Genomic DNA, 20,669 nt, shown 5'->3' on the forward strand with positions numbered 1-20,669 from the left:
TCACAGAATTTTATACCACTAGGCAGTGAAGAAAAAATAATTTCATTTTTGCCACCAAAATTAAATTTTGGCCCCAGATTTTACATTTTCACGCTGGGGAATTGGTTAAAAATGGCACCAAAATGTGTCCCACAATTTCTGCTGAATGTAGAAATACCCCATATGCTCCTGTTCAGTTATGCTTGACCATACAGCGAAACTCGGGTGCTACTTGCCTCCTGGTTTCCTAAAATTGTTTGCGACTTCCGTGCTAGAAGAGCAGAATCTCTCCTCAAGTGACCCCATTATGGAATTTATACCAATTTGGGAATTTATCTACAGGTATAGTGACGTTTTCTACTCCATGGGTGCTTTAATAGAAACAAGCAGCATTGGATGTTGTGAAGCGAAAGCTGCAAACTGCCAGTGTAGTCACCAGTACGTTGTAGTGCCCAGCTTATACTTCTAGAGACACACCTGTAAATTAAGCAGGCTCTCATCGCTACAGAAATGCAAAACATGTGGACACTAAAAGTGGTTTAGGCGCACTGGGGTCAGAAGAGAGAAGGGCATTTGGAATTAAGAACATAGAATTTGCTGAATATCTTATGGAGCGAGGAGCCATAGCACTTTTCCAGGGCCTTTGTGCTACCAGAAGCATGGAAGCCCCCTATATTTCCATTCACAGATGATGGACTTAAGTGGGGACTTGCTGTTTTTTGTGGAATTAGTTGAAGCTTCTACTGTGAACATTTACATAACATTTGTGATCACATTTATCCTGTGCTCTATGCTGAGCACTTACGTTGGGGTGTCCATCTATATCTCCAAGTGTCGTGATTCAGTTGAAACTCCCGAGGGATCCATTCACTATAATGAAGCAACAGAATTTGGACTCAGTTTGGCCTCTGTTCAGCGTTGTCCTTCTTTTCAGAAGTACACAAAATTGTGGCCTTTCACGCTTTTATACATGCTTAAAAAGATGGACACCGCCGGTTCAAAGGCCAGACTGCGTCCACTGTGCCTCTTTCTGACTAATTATAGGGAATCTTCCACAGGGGTTTCTGTCTAAATCGTGTATTTCAGAGATTTACACGGAAAGCCTGATGTAAGCGCAGAGCGCAGGATAAATATTAGCCGAGCCTTACTGTGACCTCCGATAGAATGAAAAAAAAAGTCAGTAGTAGGTCGATTGGGTTAAATTTATTTTTTACGCGTTCCGCATGCGGTATATATGATTAGACGACTTTATTCTTCGGGTCGATGCAATTATAGTGATACCAAATTTCTATAGTTTTTTTATGTTTGGCTTCTGTCACACACTGGAAAACACTGTTTATTGCACATCCCCATATTTTGATAGCTCTAATTTTTCTAGATTTCTGCCGGCAGTCATGTAACGGCTTGTTTCTTTATGGAACAAGTTGATGTTTTTATTGATATCATTTTTGGTCACATGTTATTTTTTTTATCGCTTTCTGTTCTGATTTTTGGGACGCAGAAGGAACAAAAAACAGCAATTCAGGAATTTGTTCTTGTTTTTTGTTTTTTCTGCCGTTCCACATGTGGTAAATTGAGAAGGCAGCTTTATTCTTTGGGTTAGTGCAATTACAGCAATACCACATTTATTTATTTTTCTTGTTTTGGCGCTTTTACATAATTAAAACTATTTTATAGAAAAAAATTATTTTTGCATGGCTTTATTCTGAGAGCTATAACTTTTTTTATTTTTCCGCTGATGTAGTTGTATGGCGTTTTTTTTTTTATTTTTGCGGGACAAGGTTAAGTTTTCAGCGATACCATTTTTATATACAGTACATCCGTCTTTTTGAGTGCGTTTTATTCCACTTTTTGTTCACCATCATGAGAATGAATAATTTTTTTGCATTGTTTTGAGGGTCCTAGGCTTAATGACGGCCCGTATTCCTTGAGTGAAATGGATCCAATTTCACTCACGGGGGTTACAGAAGCAAATTCTGAAATCTTGGGACAGAAGACAAAATTCTCTGGAGAAGAAAATGGTTCTTTCTCCTTCGGTAAAGAAGTCCCTAACCTGGTGGACCGTCCCAGAAAACCTGAAGATGGGAGTTCCATGGATCCTCTATCCCTGTGTCACAATTACTACAGACGCCAGTCAGTACGGATGGGGCGGGCACATAGGAAGGACATACTACCAAGGGAAGTGGAGTCCAGAAATGTCGGTCGAGTCATCAAACTACAGAGAACTGTATGCAATTTGGAAAGTGCTCTACCAGGCCTAGTCTCAAGTCAGAGACAGACACGTGAGGATTCTGTCCGACAATGTAACAGCAGTGGCATTTCTAAGGCACCAGGGAGGCCCAAGACATCCATCTCCACAGCACTTGGCAGACCAAATTTTTAGATGGGCAGAAAAATCCGTCAGGTCCATCTTGGCAGTTCACCTGGAGGGTGCCAAAAACCAGGTAGCAGATTTTCTAAGCAGAACGACAGTAGATCCCAGAGAATGGGAATTGAATCCAGAAGTGTTCAGCAATCTGTGCCAGCGGTGGGGCATGCCTCTAGTGGATCTCTTTGCCACCAGATCAAATGCAAAGGCCAGAGCAGTTTTCTCAATCCTCTAGAGGGAGCAGCGGGAGTCGACGCACTGTCCCAACATTGGGGAGAAGGTCTTCTGTACGCTTTTCCACCCCTGCCACTGATCCCGAGAACACTTAGGAAGATACAGGACGAAAAAGCAACTGTAATCCTGGTGGTTCCATTTTGGCCCAAGAGGAGCTGGTTTTCTCTTCTATCCAGAATAACAATAGAAACACCTATCCTTCTGCCGAAGAGGCAGGACCTTCTGTGCCAAGGTCCAGTGTTACACCGCAATCCGGATTCACTACAGCTATCTGCCTGGATCCTGAAGGCCTCACTCTAAGATCCAGAGGCCTGTCAGAAGAGGTTATCACCACACTCCAGGCAAGCAGGAGACCGGTGACCTCAGCGATCTATAACAAGATCTGGAAGCGGTATTGCTCTTTCCTAGGAGAGGTCCCTATAGATACCTCAAAACCAGACATTCCTAGAATCTTTGACTTTTTACAACTTTGTTTTAAAAAAGGTCTCCGGCCTAGTACTTTAAAAGTACAGATTGCGGCCCTTAGTGTGTTTTTTGACTCCTCTTTATCCTCCCATCCTTGGTTAGCAAGATTTGCTAGAGCCATACAAAGATTGAGACCTCTGGTGAGGAAATAGTCTCCTCCTTGGGACCTAAATTTGGTCCTTAATGCACTGTGCAGATCCCCATATTTACTATCAGAGGACATGGACATAGCCAATCTCTCTTTTAAAACAGCCTTCCTGGAGGCCATCGCTTCAGCTAAGAGATTGGGGGAAATGCAGGCTCTATCCATACAGGATCCGTACCTCCGGATCTTTGACGACAGAATAGTTTTAAGACATAATCCAGCCTTTCTCCCCAAGGTAGTCTCATCTACAAACATAAACCAAGAAGTAATTCTTCCCTCATTCTGCCAACACCCTAGAAACACGATGGAAGGGGTCTATCATAACCTTGACGTTAGAGAGACAGTTCTGAAATACCTGGGGGCGACTGAAGGTTGCAGACGAGACACGAACCTGTTCATACAGTACGGGGGACAAAATAAAGGTTGTAAGGCAGCAAAGTCAACCATTGCTTGGTGGATTAAGACTACTGTAAATCTAGCGTATACAGCCCAGGGGAAGGATCCCCCAGATATACTTAGAGCCCACTCAACCCGAGCCATTGCTACATCATGGCCAGAGAGGGGGGGAGCTTCAGCAGAGCAGATCTGTAGGGCTGCAACTTGGACCAGTCTTTCTACTTTTGCCAGACACTATAAACTAGATGTCTCATCAGAGCAATTAGCGTTTGGTAGGAAAGTATTACATGCAGTAGTCCCACCCTAGGTTTCCATGCTTTGGTATTCCTCCAATAGTGCTGTCAGGTGGTGAACTGGAAAACGGTAATTAGACCTACCGGTTATTGTATTTCCAGGAATCCATCCTGACAGCACTACTAGTTCCCTCCCACTGCAAATTTGTATTAATAATCTAATGTGATGTATCATTGGTGTAAATTTGTTGAATAAACTCTCTTTTTGCATCTATCCAGATGTGGTAATTGGAAAATCACTGGTGGGTGGAGCGGGGAGGGTCCTTTTAACCGCTTGTTGTTCCTGTCCAACTGAGGGTAAGGACGACATCCTCCAATGGTGCTGTCAGGATGGATTCCTGGAAATACAATCACTGGTAGGTCTAATTACCGTTTTTTCTATTTTGTAATTTTATTTTTTTTTTACATATTGTTACAATTTTTCTTTCTTTTACTTTGTCCCTTTCTGAGACTTTCAATTTTTTCACTCTGATTGCTTCACTGCTATGCTTTATAAAGTGTCAGGGTAACACTGGTGTAACAAATTTGCTAGCTCCTGACCGGTGCTGGCGGGTGAGGAGCCCCGCGGCGCCGGTCCTTACTGCAGCTGGATTTGCTTTCTCGGATACATATCCAGCTGAAGTGTATTGCAGCGCGGAGCAGGCGGGTGGCGTCCAGATGAGTACCATGATCTTTCCGTAATATGTTCTGTGATGGCAATTATCATTTATCTTTAAAGGCATATCTGGGCATACATTGCTATCATTGAGTTATGGTTTCTTGGTGCTCCTGCATTGTAAACATAAGGGGATAAGTGCAGATGTAACAATTTAAAAACAAGGGAATTTTTTCTCTGATTTTCTATTCCCCAATATTTTGATCAAGGTTTGCAGTGGAAATATCTATGATTGCCACCAAACGCCAGTTGTGTTCTCTTTTGTTTTTAATCTTATTGGGGGCTAGGATTTTCCTAGCGATAGGAGTGATACTTGTCTAGTCATAGAGGTACCCTTTAAATATATCTCATCAGGGGACGGAATACCCGGAGGACTGAAATGATATCTAGGGCCTATAGGGACAGTGATCGTTGATTGGGGCGCCAATACGCTTCCCATAGGGTGCCAACTTCCGCAGTTAGAAAGGTGCAAGTATAGGCACAAGACTAGGGACTCATAGAAATCCCCAATAGGTTGCTTAACCCCTTCATGACCGGGGGATTTTTCGTTTTTCCGTGTTCATTTTTTGCTCCCCTCCTTCCCAGAGCCATAACTTTTTTATTTTTCTGTCAATTTGGCCATGTGAGGGCTTATTTTTTGCGGGACGAGTTGTACTTTTGAACGACATCATTGGTTTTAGCATGTCGTGTACTAGAAAACGGGAAAAAAATTCCAAGTGCGGTGAAATTGCAAAAAAAGTGCAATCACACACTTGTTTTTTGTTTGGCTTTTTTGCTAAGTTCACTAAATGGTAAAACTGACCTGCCATTATGATTCTCCAGGTCAGTACGAGTTCATAGACACCAAACATGACTAGGTTATTTTTTATCTAAGTGGTGAAAAAAAATTCCAAACTTTGCTAAAAAAAATAAATAAAAAATTGCGCCATTTTCCGATACTCGTAGTGTCTCCATTTTTCATGATCTGGGGTCGGTTGAGGGCTTATTTTTTGCGTGCCGAGATGACGTTTTTAATGATAGCATTTCGGCGACCAAAAAAACGTAATTCTGGCGTTTCGAATTTTTTTCCCGCTACGCTGTTTAGCGATCAGGTTAATACTTTTTTTTAATTGATAGATCGGGCGATTCTGAGCGCGGCGATACCAAATATGCGTAGATTTGATATTTTTTTTATTGATTTATTTTGATTGGGGCGAAAGGGGGGTGATTTAAACTTTTATGTTTTTTTTATTTTTTTCACATTTTTTTAAACTTTTTTTTTTAACTTTTGCCATGCTTCAATAACCTCCATGGGAGGCTAGAACCAGGCACAGCACGATCTGTTGATCGCTGCTATGTAGCAGAATTGCACGTGTGCTGTGAGCGCCGACCCCAGGGTGGCGCTCACAGCGACGGGCGATCAGTAACCATAGAGGTCTCTAGGACCTCTATGGTTACCATCCAGACGCATCGCCGACCCCCGATCATGTGACGGGGGTCGGCGATGACGTCATTTCCGGCCGCCCGGCCGGAAGCGGTAGTTAAATGCCGCTGTCTGCGTTTGACAGCGGCATTTAACTAGTTAATAGGTGCGGGCAGATCGCGATTCTGCCCGCACCTATTACGGGCACATGTCAGCTGTTCAAAACAGCTGACATGTCCCGGCTTTGGTGCGGGCTCACCGCGGAGCCCTGCATCAAAGCAGGAGAGCCGGCATCGGACGTTATAGTACGTCCGATGCCGGTAAGGGGTTAAGGTTGGTGTTTTTTTCACTGTCGATTTTTTTTTTTTTTTTTTTTTTTTTTTTTTCTTTTGATGTGTAACCACAGGTTGGTGGTTGTTCTTAACATATAAGTTTGAATAAAATATAGATGATTTTATGGGATATAATTATGATTGATTAATTTTTTGACTTGATACCCTGATTGCAAATTTCTGAATATATACTTCAGCGCATGAACTTGCTGTGTCTGGGCGCCGCTGGCCAATCAGAGGCCAGCAGCTGACATTGGCATACACGCATGGGCGCATGGCAGTGACATGATGAGCCTCCCGTCGCTTGGATGCTGAAATCAGCTGCTAGCTTCAGAAGACGATGCAGCGGGGAAGAGGAAGGTGAGTAGCAATGTTTAATGTGTTTGTTTGTTTTTTCTTTCTATGCATTAAACATCAGCACACGCAGGATGGGATGAGTATTCAAGGATGGGGTGACACATACAAGTATTGTGGCATACATACCAGAATGGGGGGCATATACATCGAGGTTTGGGGGGAACATATTCTAGGATGAAGGGCATATGCAAGGATGAGGGCATATACATGGATTGGGGGAGCATATACAAGGATGATGGAGCATATACAGGTATGGGGATATCATATACAAGGATGGGGGAGCATATGCCAGGATGTGGGACATATACCACGTTGGGAAGAGTATATACCAGGATAGGAAGAATGTTCTTTTATATCTGCAGTATGGTACTCCAAAACCTTCCTGCCTGTGGCTGCTCTTCTGCCCCCGCCTGCTCTCTGCATGAGTTGTTTTTCTACCCTAAAACCTCAATATTCAGGTTAAATTGCTGTGTTGGCACCTTGAGATAAATAAGTGGGTTTCGGGTTGGGCACTCAGTCTCTTAAAGATTCGCCATCACTCCTATAAGAAGGTAGCAAAAGCGTTTCCAAGTTGCCCTTTCCTCACTTCAAAATGTAGTTAAGAAATTGCAGTTATAGCAAATCTGTCAGCAGGATTTTGCTCCGTAAACTACAGACACTGTCAGGCTTTTATACTGAGTAAAATGATACCTGGGCTGATGAAAACTGTCTTGTGGTTGCTGTTCAATCTGTATTTGTAGTTTTCAATTAATGAGATTCTTGTGCTTTGGGGCGGCCTGTAGGCAGGGCTTTATGTGCTTCTCTGCTTAGATATTCATCTGTATTGACTTATGACAGGTCACTGATGCTTCAGTGACCTGCCCCATATTTTACAAACTACAGTGGGGCATATACTATTGTGGGGTTAGAAAACAAAAAATGTAACTTCATCAAAATGGCGCCAGTGGTGTCTTCTGCACTGTAGCATGATACATGATGCCTATATACCTTTATGCCTATACTATTCTGGGGTAAAAAAAAAAATGTATCTTCATTAAAATAGTGCCTCTGGCAGCACCTGGTCAGTAGCATCTATCACATTCCGTTAGATACAACTGCATAAGCGCCACAGCTGTTGCCATTTTGCTGGAGATAAAAAAAAAATTGGCTTCATCAAACTAGCACCGCCAGCGGCTCTTGGGCAGTAGCATCTATCGCAGTGCCACTGTCATTTTGATGAAGATACTTTTTTTTTTTACCTCACAATAGTATAGACGTAAAGCATATAGGAATGTATCATGCTGCAGCGCAGGGGCCGCCGCAGCTCCATTTTGATGAAGTTATTTTATTTTTTCTAACCCGACAATAGTTTTTGCAGTATGTAAAATAGGGGACAGGTCACTCAGACCAGTGACCTGTCACAATCCAATTTAGATGCATATGTAAAGAGAACACCTCATAAAGACCCTCCCACAGGCCCACCCCAAAGCACGAGAATCTCATTGAGTGAAAACTATAATACAGATTAAACAACAACCACAAGACGGATTTCATCAACCAAGATATCATTTTAATCAGTATAACGGTGCCAACCTGACAGCGTCTGTACTTTACTGAGCAAAATCTTGATGACAGGTTCACTTTAACAAGAACAGGTGGGGTCAAGAAAAGATCTGGAAGACCACGCAAAATTTCAGTGAGAGCTGTTCTTAAGATTGCTACAGAGGCTAATCAGAACCCCCAGTTTACTGCAAAAGACCATCAGAAAGATTTAACAGACTTGGCAGTTGTGGTACATTATTCTACTGTTCAGTGACACCTGCACAAATATTTCCTTCATGGAAAAGTCATTCGATGAAAACCTTTCCTGCATCCTCACCATAAAATTCAGCTTCAAAAGTATGCAGTAGAATCTAAACAAGTCTGATGCATTTTTTGCACAAGTCCTTTGGACCGATGAACTCTTTGGCCACAATGATCGAAAGGTATGTGTGGAGAAAAAGAGCACCGAATTTCAGGAAAAAAACCAGCTCGCCAACCAGTTATCATGGAGATGTATCAATCATGCTTTGGGGTTGTGTTGGAGCCAATGGCCCTAGAAACATTTCAAGGGTAGAGGGCATAATGGATTCAATGAAATTTCAGCAAATTCTTGTTGCATACATAGCACAATCTGTAAAGAAAAAAAAAGCTGAAGTTGAAAAGAGGACCTCTACAAATGCATAATGATCCCAAAATCCACAAATAGACTACTTCAAAAGGCGCAGGCTGAAAGTTTTACAATGGCCCTTACAGTCCCCTGATTTGAACATCATTGAAAATCTGTGGCAAGACCTCAAAAAATAGCAGTGCATGCAAAACGACCCAGGAATCTCACAGAACTGGAAGAATTTTCCAAGGAAGAATGGATGAAAATCCCTCAAACAATAATTGAAAAACTCTTTTGTCTGACTATAAAAAGCGTTCAAAATGGGGTGTTGTCAGGAACACCGCACTGCACTTGCTCACTGAGTTGAACAAACTATGCTCAGATACCTGTGGAGGGGGGGGCAGCAGCTGTGGAGATGTGTATGCTTCAGGCAAACCGGACCTGAAGCACGTGATTGCTGGGGGTGTGTTTGGGGGCGAAGACAAACCCCGGCACTCTGGAGACCAGCGCTTGGGTTACAGATGCCCAGAGAGTAGTCAGACATACACTGGTCTAAACCAGGAGATAGCACCGTACAGGAGGGACAAGACAGGGATAAGGTCAGACACAAAGCAGAGTCTGGAAACCAGAGATAGCAGCACAGTACAGGCAAGATGAACAGAAGGTCAAGGACAGGCAAAGGTCACAACAAAGAGGCGAAACAAGTACAGAGTCAGGCAGAAATATCAGAAACCGGAACGGACCGGGTCATACACAAGCAAGCATACACAGGCAGACAGTATCCACGGATACACAGGGGTCAGTCATTAAGCCGAGGTCAAAAGTATCACTGACAATGGACAGAGCCCAATTGAGGCTATTTAAAGCCCTCCCAGAACCAGAGAGAGGCCAAAAGCATTAACCCCTGCAGCACAAAACCAGAATTCACATACAGACCATGACAGGTGCTACCAGGTACAATCCATGCAGAGGGCTCAAACTTTTGCATTGGCCCATTTTCTTTTTTGTAATTTTTTAACCCCTTCACAACATGGCACCGTACATGTACTGCGCATGTCGGGTCTCTCCCTTTGATGTGGGCGCCTTTGCTGAGCCCACATCTTTCCCAGCACATCAGCTGATTTGAACAGCTGACATGTGCCCCTAACAGTTTTAGCATATGGCAAACATGCTAAAAAAAGAACAGTTGTGGAATTGCACTTTTTTTTGCAAATTCACCGCACTTGGAATTTTTTTTCCCATTTTTCAGTACATGATATGGTAAAACCAGTCAAGTTTTTCAAAAGTACAACTCGTCACACAAAAAACAATCCCTTACACAGCCATATTGACCAAAAAATAAAAAAGTTAAGGCTCTGGGAAGCAGGGGAGCTAAAAACAGAAACTCAAAAACAACAATGGTCTGCGGTGTGAAGAAGTTAAAATGTAAATATATATATATATATATATATAATTGCCTAAGGGTTTTTCCGTCTGTCTTTCTGTCTGTCTTTCTGTCTGTCTGTCCTGGAAATCCCGACTCTCTGATTGGTCGAGGCCGCCAGGCCTCGACCAATCAGAGACCGGCACAGCATCGACGTAGAAATCCCGCGTCTCTGATTGGTCGAGGCCGCCAGGCCTCGACCAATCAGCAACGGGCACAGCGACGATGATGTCATAAAGGACGTAGACATCCCGCGTCTCTGATTGGTCGAGGCCGCCAGGCCTCGACCAATCAGCAACGGGCACAGCGACGATGATGTCATAATGGTTGCCATGGCGACGATGATGTCATAAAGGTTGCCTCGACCAATCAGCGACGGGCACAGTCTGCCGCGAATTCTGGAATCATCATTGTCCATATATTACAGGGACATGCATATTCTAGAATACCCGATGCGTTAGAATTGGGCCACAATCTAGTATATATATATATATATATTTAATTGTCTAAGGGTTTTTCCGTCTGTCTGCCTTTCTGTCTGTCTGTCTGTCCTGGAAATCCCGGCTCTCTGATTGGTCGAGGCCGCCAGGCCTCGACCAATCAGAGACCGGCACAGCATCGACGTAGAAATCCCGCGTCTCTGATTGCAACGGGCACAGCGACGATGATGTCATAAAGGACGTAGACATCTCACGTTTCTGAATCAGCGACGGGCACAGTATCGACGTAGATGTCATAATGGTTGCCATGGCGACGATGATGTCATAAAAGGTTGCCTCGACCAATCAGCGACGGGCACAGTCTGCCGCGAATTCTGGAATCATCATTGTCCATATACTACGGGGACATGCATCTTCTAGAATACCCGATGCGTTAGAATCGGGCCACAATCTAGTGTATATATATATATATATATATATATATATATATATATATATATATATATATATATACACCGTATATACTCGAGTATAAGCCGACCCGAGTATAAACCGACCCCCCTAATTTTGCCACAAAAAACTGGGAAAACTTATTGACTCGTGTATAAGCCTAGGGTGGAAATGCAGCATTTACCGGTGAATTTCAAAAATAAAAATAGATCATTATTGCCCCATAGCTCTGCCATATAGTGCTCTGCACCGTTCATATTTCCCCATAGCTCTGCCATATAGTGCTCTGCACCGTTCATATTGCCCCATATCTGCCCCATATAGTGCTCTGCACCGTTCATATTGCCCCATATCTGCCCCATATAGTGCTCTGCACTGTTCATATTGCCCCATATCTGCCCCATATAGTGCTCTGTACCGTTCATAGTGCTCTGTACCGTTCATATTGCCCCATATCTGCCCCATATAGTGCTCTGCACCGTTCATATTGCCCCATATCTGCCCCATATAGTGCTCTGCACCGTTCATATTGCCCCATATCTGCCCCATATAGTGCTCTGCACTGTTCATATTGCCCCATATCGTGCTCTGCACTGTTCATATTGCCCCATATCTGCCCCATATAGTGCTCTGCACCGTTCATATTGCCCCATATCTGCCCCATATAGTGCTCTGCACCGTTCATATTGCCTCATATCTGCCCCATATAGTGCTCTGCACTGTTCATATTGCCCCATATCTGCCCCATATAGTGCTCTGCACCGTTCATATTGCCCCATATCTGCCCCATATAGTGCTCTGCACCGTTCATATTGCCCCATATCTGCCCCATATAGTGCTCTGCACTGTTCATATTGCCCCATATCTGCCCCATATAGTGCTCTGCACTGTTCATATTGCCCCATATCTGCCCCATATAGTGTTCTGCACTGTTCATATTGCTCCATATCTGCCCCATATAGTGCTCTGCACCGCTCATACTGCCCCATAGATGCTCGGTATAAATCTGTGCCGCCGCTGCTGCTGCAATAAAAAAAAAAAAAAAAGCCATACTCACCTTTCTTGATTGCAGCTCCCGGCGTCTCGTTCCGGCGTCCGGTCCCGTCGTCTCTCTCTGCTCTGACTGATCAGGCAGAGGGCGCCGCGCACACTATTCTGACTCATGGATATGTAGAACGTAGTGGTGCCTGGATAGACCCTTCTTTTTAGGCGCTTCCGTATTCACCTGTACTCACGTTCATACCGATTAATCAGACAGCTTAACTCAGCCACGATCTCATGTAAGAAGACTCCAGGAAAAGAGGGTTGCTTTAACTGAAATTCTTGTATTATGATGAAAGTAGCAGGTAATAAGGAATATTCAACAGAGGACATGTAGTAGGATGCATACAGATGGAGGAATGATAACAAAATGGAGAATAAGGGCGTGAACAAACATACATCACAAGACTACAGTGAGAGAGTTGGGACAAAATACAGGGAAAGGCAAACTTCTGCCTAGAAAGAAGGAACGAACACAAGCAATGCAAATATTAAATGATTTCTCAAGTCGTGAGACATGACACTCCCCGTCTGATGTCCTTGGATTTCACGATGTCTGTAATTCTTCGAAGTTGTTCGAAGCTGAAAAAGAAAAACAAGAGGAAAGAAAACATGCATGCAATAATAAACATCAAAGATTTTAAAGTCCAAACTCGTTGTGTCGACCCGTAGATCACACCGAAAGATAAGTCCAAATATATTAAACCCTTCTTCAGATTGGGGAAGCCGCAAACATGCCAACTCTTCCACCAACCCAGAATCCAATGGGAATGTTAACAGTTCAATCCAATGGAAAATGTCAATATTCAATAAACTGGGAGACGAGGAGGAATGCTCCCCGCCGTGAGCAACGTCCAGGAGCATGTTCAGTTCATGTGATGTCCTCCTTTCGTAGAAGCAGCACGAGTTCAGTGACCGGGCGGAAGAAGGTTCGGGTAGAGCCCCCTTTTGTCACCTTAACTTCTACCTTACGAGTCTTTCCGTCCTCACTGGGTAGGACCTTGGCGATAAGTCCCATTGGCCAGTCATTACGATGAGCCTCTTTGTCCTTTAAGAGAACAAGGTCTCCTTCTTGGAGATTGGGACTGGGCGTCTGCCATTTGTGACGGTTTTGAAGCAAGTGAAAATATTCGGTCTTCCAGCGATGCCAAAACACGTTAGCCAGATGTTGTACTTGCCTCCACTGACGTTTGTAAATGTCCTTGTTATCGAAATTCCCAGGCGAAACTGTAGCAGCTCCAGTCTTCTGTGTAAGAAGTGTAGCCGGAGTAAGGATCGTTGGAGCATCGGGGTCGGATGATACTGGAACCAAAGGTCTAGCATTTATTATGGCTGACACTTCTGCGAGGAAAGTGACCAGAACTTCATGAGTAAGGGGAAGTTTATGGTCCTCAGATGGAAACGCGTTCATTACCTCTTGACTGTTAGAGATAATCTTGTGAAGTCTGAGGTTTGATGTGGATAGCATTTCCTGTGTCCTGGAGAGTAGGTCAATTGCATCTTCACTTGTGGGCAAGGACTTGAGCCCATCGTCCACGTAGAAGTTCTTCTCTACAAATTGCCGAGCATCGGATCCGTACTCTCTCTCACCTTCCTGGGCTGTCCGTCTCAGACCATAGATCGCCACAGCAGGTGAGGGACTGTTGCCGAAGACATGGACCTTCATCCGGTAGTCTATGACCTGATTGTTGACATTGTTGTCTTTGTGCCATAGGAACCTAAGATAGTTTCTGTTGTCTTCTTTCACGATGAAGCAATGAAACATCTGCTGAATGTCGGCCATCATGGCGACAGGTTCTTGTCTGAAGCGGATCAATACTCCAAGGAGGCTGTTGTTCAGGTTGGGCCCAGTTAGGAGCAGGTTATTGAGAGAGAGGCATTCAAACTGAGCACTGGAGTCAAACACCACTCTGATCTGATTAGGCTTGCGAGGGTGATAGACACCAAAGGATGGAAGATACCAACATTCTTCTCCCTCCCTCAGTGGTGGCGCAGGTTCAGCATGATCTCTGTCAAAGATGTTCTGCATAAAGTCAATGAAATGCTTCTCCATCTCTGGTTTCCTCTTTAGGGTACGCTTTAAGGATGAGAACCTTGCAGTAGCTTGTTGCAGGTTGTTCGGCAACCTCTCTCTTGGGAAACGAAAGGGTAAAGGAGCTACCCAACTGTTGGAGTCATCTTGAGCAAATTCTTTATCCATAACCTTTATGAATTCTTTATCTTCCCTTGTGGGTGCCAACTTGTTGTCACTACTTGCAGAGTCGAACACTGATAACCCAAGGTTTTCATCCCTGGGCTGGTGCGTGTTCATGTTGTTGAAGGATTCCTGTTGCCACTTGGTGTTGCTCACTTTCTCTTTCACCCAGTAGTGATGTGGGCATGGTTGGAAATGGGTGCTGCGACCATTTGACAAGATGTGTGTTTTGTAAGAGGAGATGTTGTTAGGTCTCTTCATCTTATGTATGCAGACATTGCCTACGATTACCCAGCCTAGATCTAAGCGTTGGGCAAATGGTGCATCGTGTGGTCCGTTAATTTGCTGACGTACCTTGTGCAGCCGGAGAATGTCTCTGCCCAACAGAATCAGGATATCTGCTTTGTTGTTGAGGGCTGGTATCTTGTTTGCTATCCTCTTGAGATGTTGATGATGAAGAGCAGCCTCTGGCGTTGGGATCTCTTCTCGATTGGATGGAATCTGGTTGCACTCGACCAGTGTAGGTAACGGTATCTCGACGGTGTTCTCGAGAGATGTCGCTTTAAGGCCACTGGCCCTTCTCCCAGAAACCTCTGTAACACCACTGCAGGTACCTAAGGTGTAAGGGTAAGCATTTCCCTTTAAGTTAAACATATCAAAGAGTTCTGACCTTGCAAGTGATCGGTTGTTCTGATCATCCAGAAGGACATACACCTTCACGGCTTTCTCTGGGTGACCGTTGGGATACACGTTCACCAGGCAAATCTTCGCACAGGACTTGTCCCAGAGGTCTTCTCCGCAGACTTCTGTGCATGAAGAAGATATTGTGGTATGGCTTGCAGTTTGAGCTGCGTCCTCCCCGCCATGGCTCATGGTGAGGGAAGGAGTAAGTGTAGAGTCAGGACGGAATGGGTGGAGTGCTTGTACGTGGTCCTCACTGTCACACTCCATGCACTTAATTGTAGTTTTACAGTCTTTAGCAAGGTGTTCAGTAGAAGCACAACATCTGTAGCATACCCCGAACTTCTTTAGAAGCTCCTTGCGTTCTTGGAGCGGTTTCTTCCTGAAGCCGATGCACTTTTTTAAGGGATGTGGCTTCTTGTGGATGGGACATTCACGATTTGGGTTCTCTATCTTTTCACCCTTGTTGCTCTTGCCTGGGGCTGATGTTGGTGAGGGAAGAATATCCGTCTTCTTCACTGACACTGGACCCCTGCGGTTTCTGTCATTCGAGCGTGCGCTGACGTACTTAGAAGGAGGTGAAGCTGGGCCACTGGATTCTTCGTAGGAAAAGCTTGGGTACGCTCTGCCACGTCTTTTATAAACTCACAGAAGTAGGAGAATGGAGGAAATGACACTTGATGGTCTTTCTTGTATTTTGACCCTAGTGTAGTCCACTTTTCTTGTACATTGTACGGTAGCTTGGAGATAATGGGATTTACTCCACGAGCAGTGTCCAGGTAGCTGAGGCCAGGTAGGTGGGTGTCTGCCTTGGCCAGCTGGAGCTCTAACAGCAAGTCACTGAGCTCTAGGAACTTTGAACTGTCTTTGCTTGATATCTTTGGAAAACTCTGTAATCGCTTGAACAGTGCATCCTCTATGGCTTCTGGACTGCCAAAGTTTTTCTCTAGTCTTTCCCATGCAGCCATGAGACCAGCCATTGGATTACTGACATGTACAGACCTGAGTCTCTTGACACGCTCTGTGGATTGTGGTCCTAGCCATCTGATTAGCAGGTCCAGCTCTTCGGTAGCAGTGATGCCGAGGTCACTAGTTACGGTTCTAAAGGCATTTTTCCAACCTCTGTAATTTTCAGGTTGGTCGTCAAACCTTGTGAGACCGGTTTTAGTAAGTTCGCGGCGAATCATGTACCTTGCGAAGTCGGACATGTCTGTTCTTTCTGACTTAGGATGCACAAATGTAGGCTGAGCAGTGTTGTACATAGGGGTGGAGACGTCCTGGCCTTGAAACGTGGGTAAGTATGGAGTGGCATGTGCATTTAGTCCAGCAACCGGTTTGGTGGGTATAGTCTCTGCTACATGCGGAGCTGGCACTGCGCGGTTGTCGAGAGTATAATGACTTGCCGGCATATTGGGTTGCGTGTAGATAATAGCCTGTGGAGTTTGGTGAGATGCGGGGTCTTGGCGCATACTGGAATACGAAGGAAGTTCAAGTTTGGGAGCATTGTACTGACCTTGAATGCAGGGTTCTGTAAGTGGATCGGCATCCTGGTGCCCTGGAGAAGCATGAACGCCACCAGGAGTGTTAGTAATGGTCTGCGGTTCGCCATTTTGGCTTAGCACGTAGTCTCTTGTGCGTTCAATAGGGTCTTCTGCCTCCACTTCACACAAACTGATGCTGTCTCTTTGACTCCCACTGATAGCTCGCTCCAGGATCCTTAACTCTGCCATGGCTGTCGCGTGCTCGCATTCCTTCTCCAGAGCTTCCTTGCGTGCTGCATCCGCATCCATTTCTGCTCTCTTTTGTGCTGCGGCTGCATCCATTTCTGCTCTCCTTTGTGCTTCGGCTGCATCCATTTCTGCTCTCCTTTGTGCTGTGGCTGCATCCATTTCTGCTCTCTTTTGTGCTGTGGCTGCATCCATTTCTGCTCTCCTTTGCGCAAAAGCAGATTGTATCTTAGACGTTTCAGCCTTAGCACGTGCTCTTATAAGCTGCTCGCTGAGAGTGGAATATTTTGATGAACTTGACCTAGATGAGCGTTTTGAGTGCTTGGACAATTTGGATGAGCGAGTTGATGCATCTGGTGTCCGTGCAATTTTAGCCTCTAACTTGGTTTTAATGTCACGTACGGTGCAGTCTCTTTCAGAATTAAGCTGCTGGAAACTTTGCAATTCGATTAAAGTCTCTGGCAGATTCAGTTTTTTCAGGAGAATAATGTATTGGTCAGTCTTCTCCATATACATTTGGTATGCTGTGCATAATTGTTCTAGGACTCCCTCAAGTGGTAACTCATGAGAAGCAGGCCTTGATACAGTGTCTATGTGATTCAGCACTTTCTCCCACAGTGAAGACACATCACTATATACGACACATTTTGCAGTCTCTAAATTCTCCATGACTTTCCATGTAGGTTTGACTGTACGTTTTCCCCTTTCACTAGCTGGTGGATGGGGATCTGGGTCTCTTTCCTGTGTTTGTAAGTCTGGTAGGGACATTGTATTCCTTGCTTCAGACATGATTTGATTGCAGGCAGGAAGAGTGGAGGATGAGGGTTATACTTCTCCCTGTTTATCTGCAGTGTGTCCTTCTATGCACGCTGGGGTCTGGCTGGGAACTGGGTTACTATCTATCTGGGAAATGTCCTTTTCCACTGAGGTTCAGCACAGACCTTGAGTTACTGTCTCTGAAGGCAGGCTATTCCTTTTTACTATTCTGACTCATGGATATGTAGAACGTAGTGGTGCCTGGATAGACCCTTCTTTTTAGGCGCTTCCGTATTCACCTGTACTCACGTTCATACCGATTAATCAGACAGCTTAACTCAGCCACGATCTCATGTAAGAAGACTCCAGGAAAAGAGGGTTGCTTTAACTGAAATTCTTGTATTATGATGAAAGTAGCAGGTAAAAAGGAATATTCAACAGAGGACATGTAGTAGGATGCATACAGATGGAGGAATGATGACAAAATGGAGAATAAGGGCGTGAACAAACATACATCACAAGACTACAGTGAGAGAGTTGGGACAAAATACAGGGAAAGGCAAACTTCTGCCTAGAAAGAAGGAACGAACACAAGCAATGCAAATATTAAATGATTTCTCAAGTCGTGAGACATGACACACACTATATGCGTCATCGCGCCCTCTGACCTGAACAGTCAGAGCGCAGATAGACGCTGGGAAGATGGAGCGGCGCCCGGCGGCTGGAACGCGGATAGGTGAATATTACATGCTTACCTGGTCCCGATGTCCGGCTCCCCCTGCCATCCCACGGTCTTCTGTGCTGCAGCCTCTTCCTCTATCAGCGGTCACCGGCACCGCTGATTAGAGAAATGAATAGGCGGCTCCACCCCTATGGGAGGTGGAGCCGCTTATTAATTTCTCTAATGAGCGGTCCCACGTGACCGCTGAAGAGGGGAAGAAGCTGCAGCACAGAAGCCCGTGGGATGGCAGGGACAGCGCGAGGATCGCTGGGACTAGGTAAGTATGCCTCAGCGCCCTCTCCCCCTCACCCGCCGACCCCACCGCTACCGTGACTCGAGTATAAGCCGAGAGGGGCACTTTCAGCCCAAAAATTTGGGCTGAAAATCTCAGCTTATACTCGAGTATATACGGTATATACTTTTTTTTGCCTAAGATAAAAAAGAAATGTGTTATCTTTAACTTTAGGCCTTTTAGGGATTATTTAACTTTCAATTTGCTTAACTGTTCACAATAACAGTAATTTTGATATGGGGTGCCCAAACTTTTACATGCCATTGTATATGAATTTCTATATTTATATATTGTTTATGTAGTTATATACAATATATATGTATTTATATTTTGATCACTAATATTTGCCAACAGGAAATTTGCATCTGAAAATATAATTTGGTTGACTAGAAACAATGCTTTGTTTTTATTATAGATTAACACCCTGAATTGTTTTTAATATTCTATTCTAGAATCATGGACTGACTGGATTTTTCCGTGGAGGCATACCTCGAGCTTTACGCAGAACTCTAATGGCTGCAATGGCATGGACAGTATATGAACAAATGATGGATAAAATGGGACTAAAGTCTTAAACAAGCACTGTGACCAATCATACCTGACAGGCGATGCAATTACCAGGATATTTTAAATTACAAGGCCACTCGCTTGAAGATGTGTGCATAAGATGGCAGATTTGGATGGTTTGTGAAAATGTCATAAAATTAACCTTTAAAAACAGAGTGCTTGTAAGCTAACGGCTCTTTTTTTTTCATGTGTGCGCACAAATTATGTAGGCATAGCAATTCTGTTCCAAATGTAACAAGATAAACCTGTTTGAAACCTCATAAAGGCGAATAACTTATTTCCTGATTCCTTTTTCTGCTCCCTCCTGCTTTCATAAACAAACAGCTGATTTAGGGTTAATCTGCAGGTCAATAGCGTTCTAAAGCTGCCTGGCCAACTTACTAAAAGCACTGCTATCTTATTCCTCCTGACATTCTCCTGCTTCAGTCACCGCTCTGTATACAGTAAGCACGCCCTGGCACATTCACTAAAAGCCGTCTCTGCAGCATATCGGTGCAGACAGCGGTCGGGCATTTGCCAGGGCGTACTTACAGCCACTGCTGGGTGTATATTAAAGGGACACTGTCACCTGAATTTGGAGGGAACAATCTTCAGCCATGGAGGCGGGGTTTTGGGGTTTTTGATTCACCCTTTCCTTACCCACTGGCTGCAATATTGGATTGAAGTTCATTCTCTGTCCTCCGTAGTACATTTATACATATTAGTCCAAACGATCAAGAACACATTCCACTATATAGATACACGAAAAGGCCTGTCAACTGTAAAAATCAGGCCACAGAATGTTTAAAGTTCAAAAAATATAATTTATTATTAACAAACAGAGTAAAAAATACTTTCACCAATAATAACAAATGCCTCCAATCCAATGTCCGACTTAACATGAAATGCAGTAATACAGCAATCAAAAGTTTAATGTTTATGCAAAATAACACTTTAACTGGTTAATTAACCTATATCCTTAAGCTGATGATAACGTGTTGGTATCATAGGGGCTACTGGTGTATACAAGGGGATCCGTTTACACCATTATATATTATGTATCCGTGTGTCAAGCTGAAATACCTTAAATGTATCTGGAGGCCAATAAGGCTTATTTCAAAACATAAGAAAGCTGGTCGTAATCCAGATCACATACCCCTATATAACACCTAAATGGTACATAGGTCCAATTGTGTGGAGATAGACAACTAGGGCTAGATCCCCAAAGTGTGTCATATGGCCAACAAGGCCTAAATCAAATCATAAATAAATCCATCACAACGTAACTACATACCATAATTAATATGACACCCAGGAGATAATTTACCTGAAATTGCACAAACATAAATAAAGGCCATCAATAGCCCAAATCCAAAATCATAATTACCGCTGCACGTACTTCACAGAAAGCCGGTGTAATACCCCAACGCGCGTTTCGATATAGTTCTTCTTCTGGGGGCACGCCCAAGATACATAATATATAATGGTGTAAACGGATCCCCTTGTATACACCAGTAGCCCCTATGATACCAACACGTTATCATCAGCTTAAGGATATAGGTTAATTAACCAGTTAAAGTGTTATTTTGCATAAACATTAAACTTTTGATTGCTGTATTACTGCATTTCATGTTAAGTCGGACA

The 20,669-nt window shown here is 44.0% G+C and overlaps 1 protein-coding gene across 2 annotated transcripts in view; it reads left to right on the top strand.

Moving 5' to 3' along the window:
* Window positions 1–19,331, top strand: part of SLC25A38 (solute carrier family 25 member 38) — a 226,136-nt gene extending 206,805 nt beyond the window's left edge. For both annotated transcript variants that reach the window (XM_069737185.1, XM_069737184.1), the window contains one exon: window positions 18,932–19,331. In XM_069737185.1, coding sequence (XP_069593286.1) covers window positions 18,932–19,054 — 123 coding nt within the window. In that variant the 3' untranslated portion in view covers window positions 19,055–19,331. The remainder of the gene's footprint in view (window positions 1–18,931) is intronic.
* Window positions 19,332–20,669: the final 1,338 nt, after the last annotated feature.

Source organism: Ranitomeya imitator, chromosome 8, assembly GCF_032444005.1.
Source record: "Ranitomeya imitator isolate aRanImi1 chromosome 8, aRanImi1.pri, whole genome shotgun sequence".
Taxonomy (NCBI): Eukaryota; Metazoa; Chordata; class Amphibia; order Anura; family Dendrobatidae; genus Ranitomeya; species Ranitomeya imitator.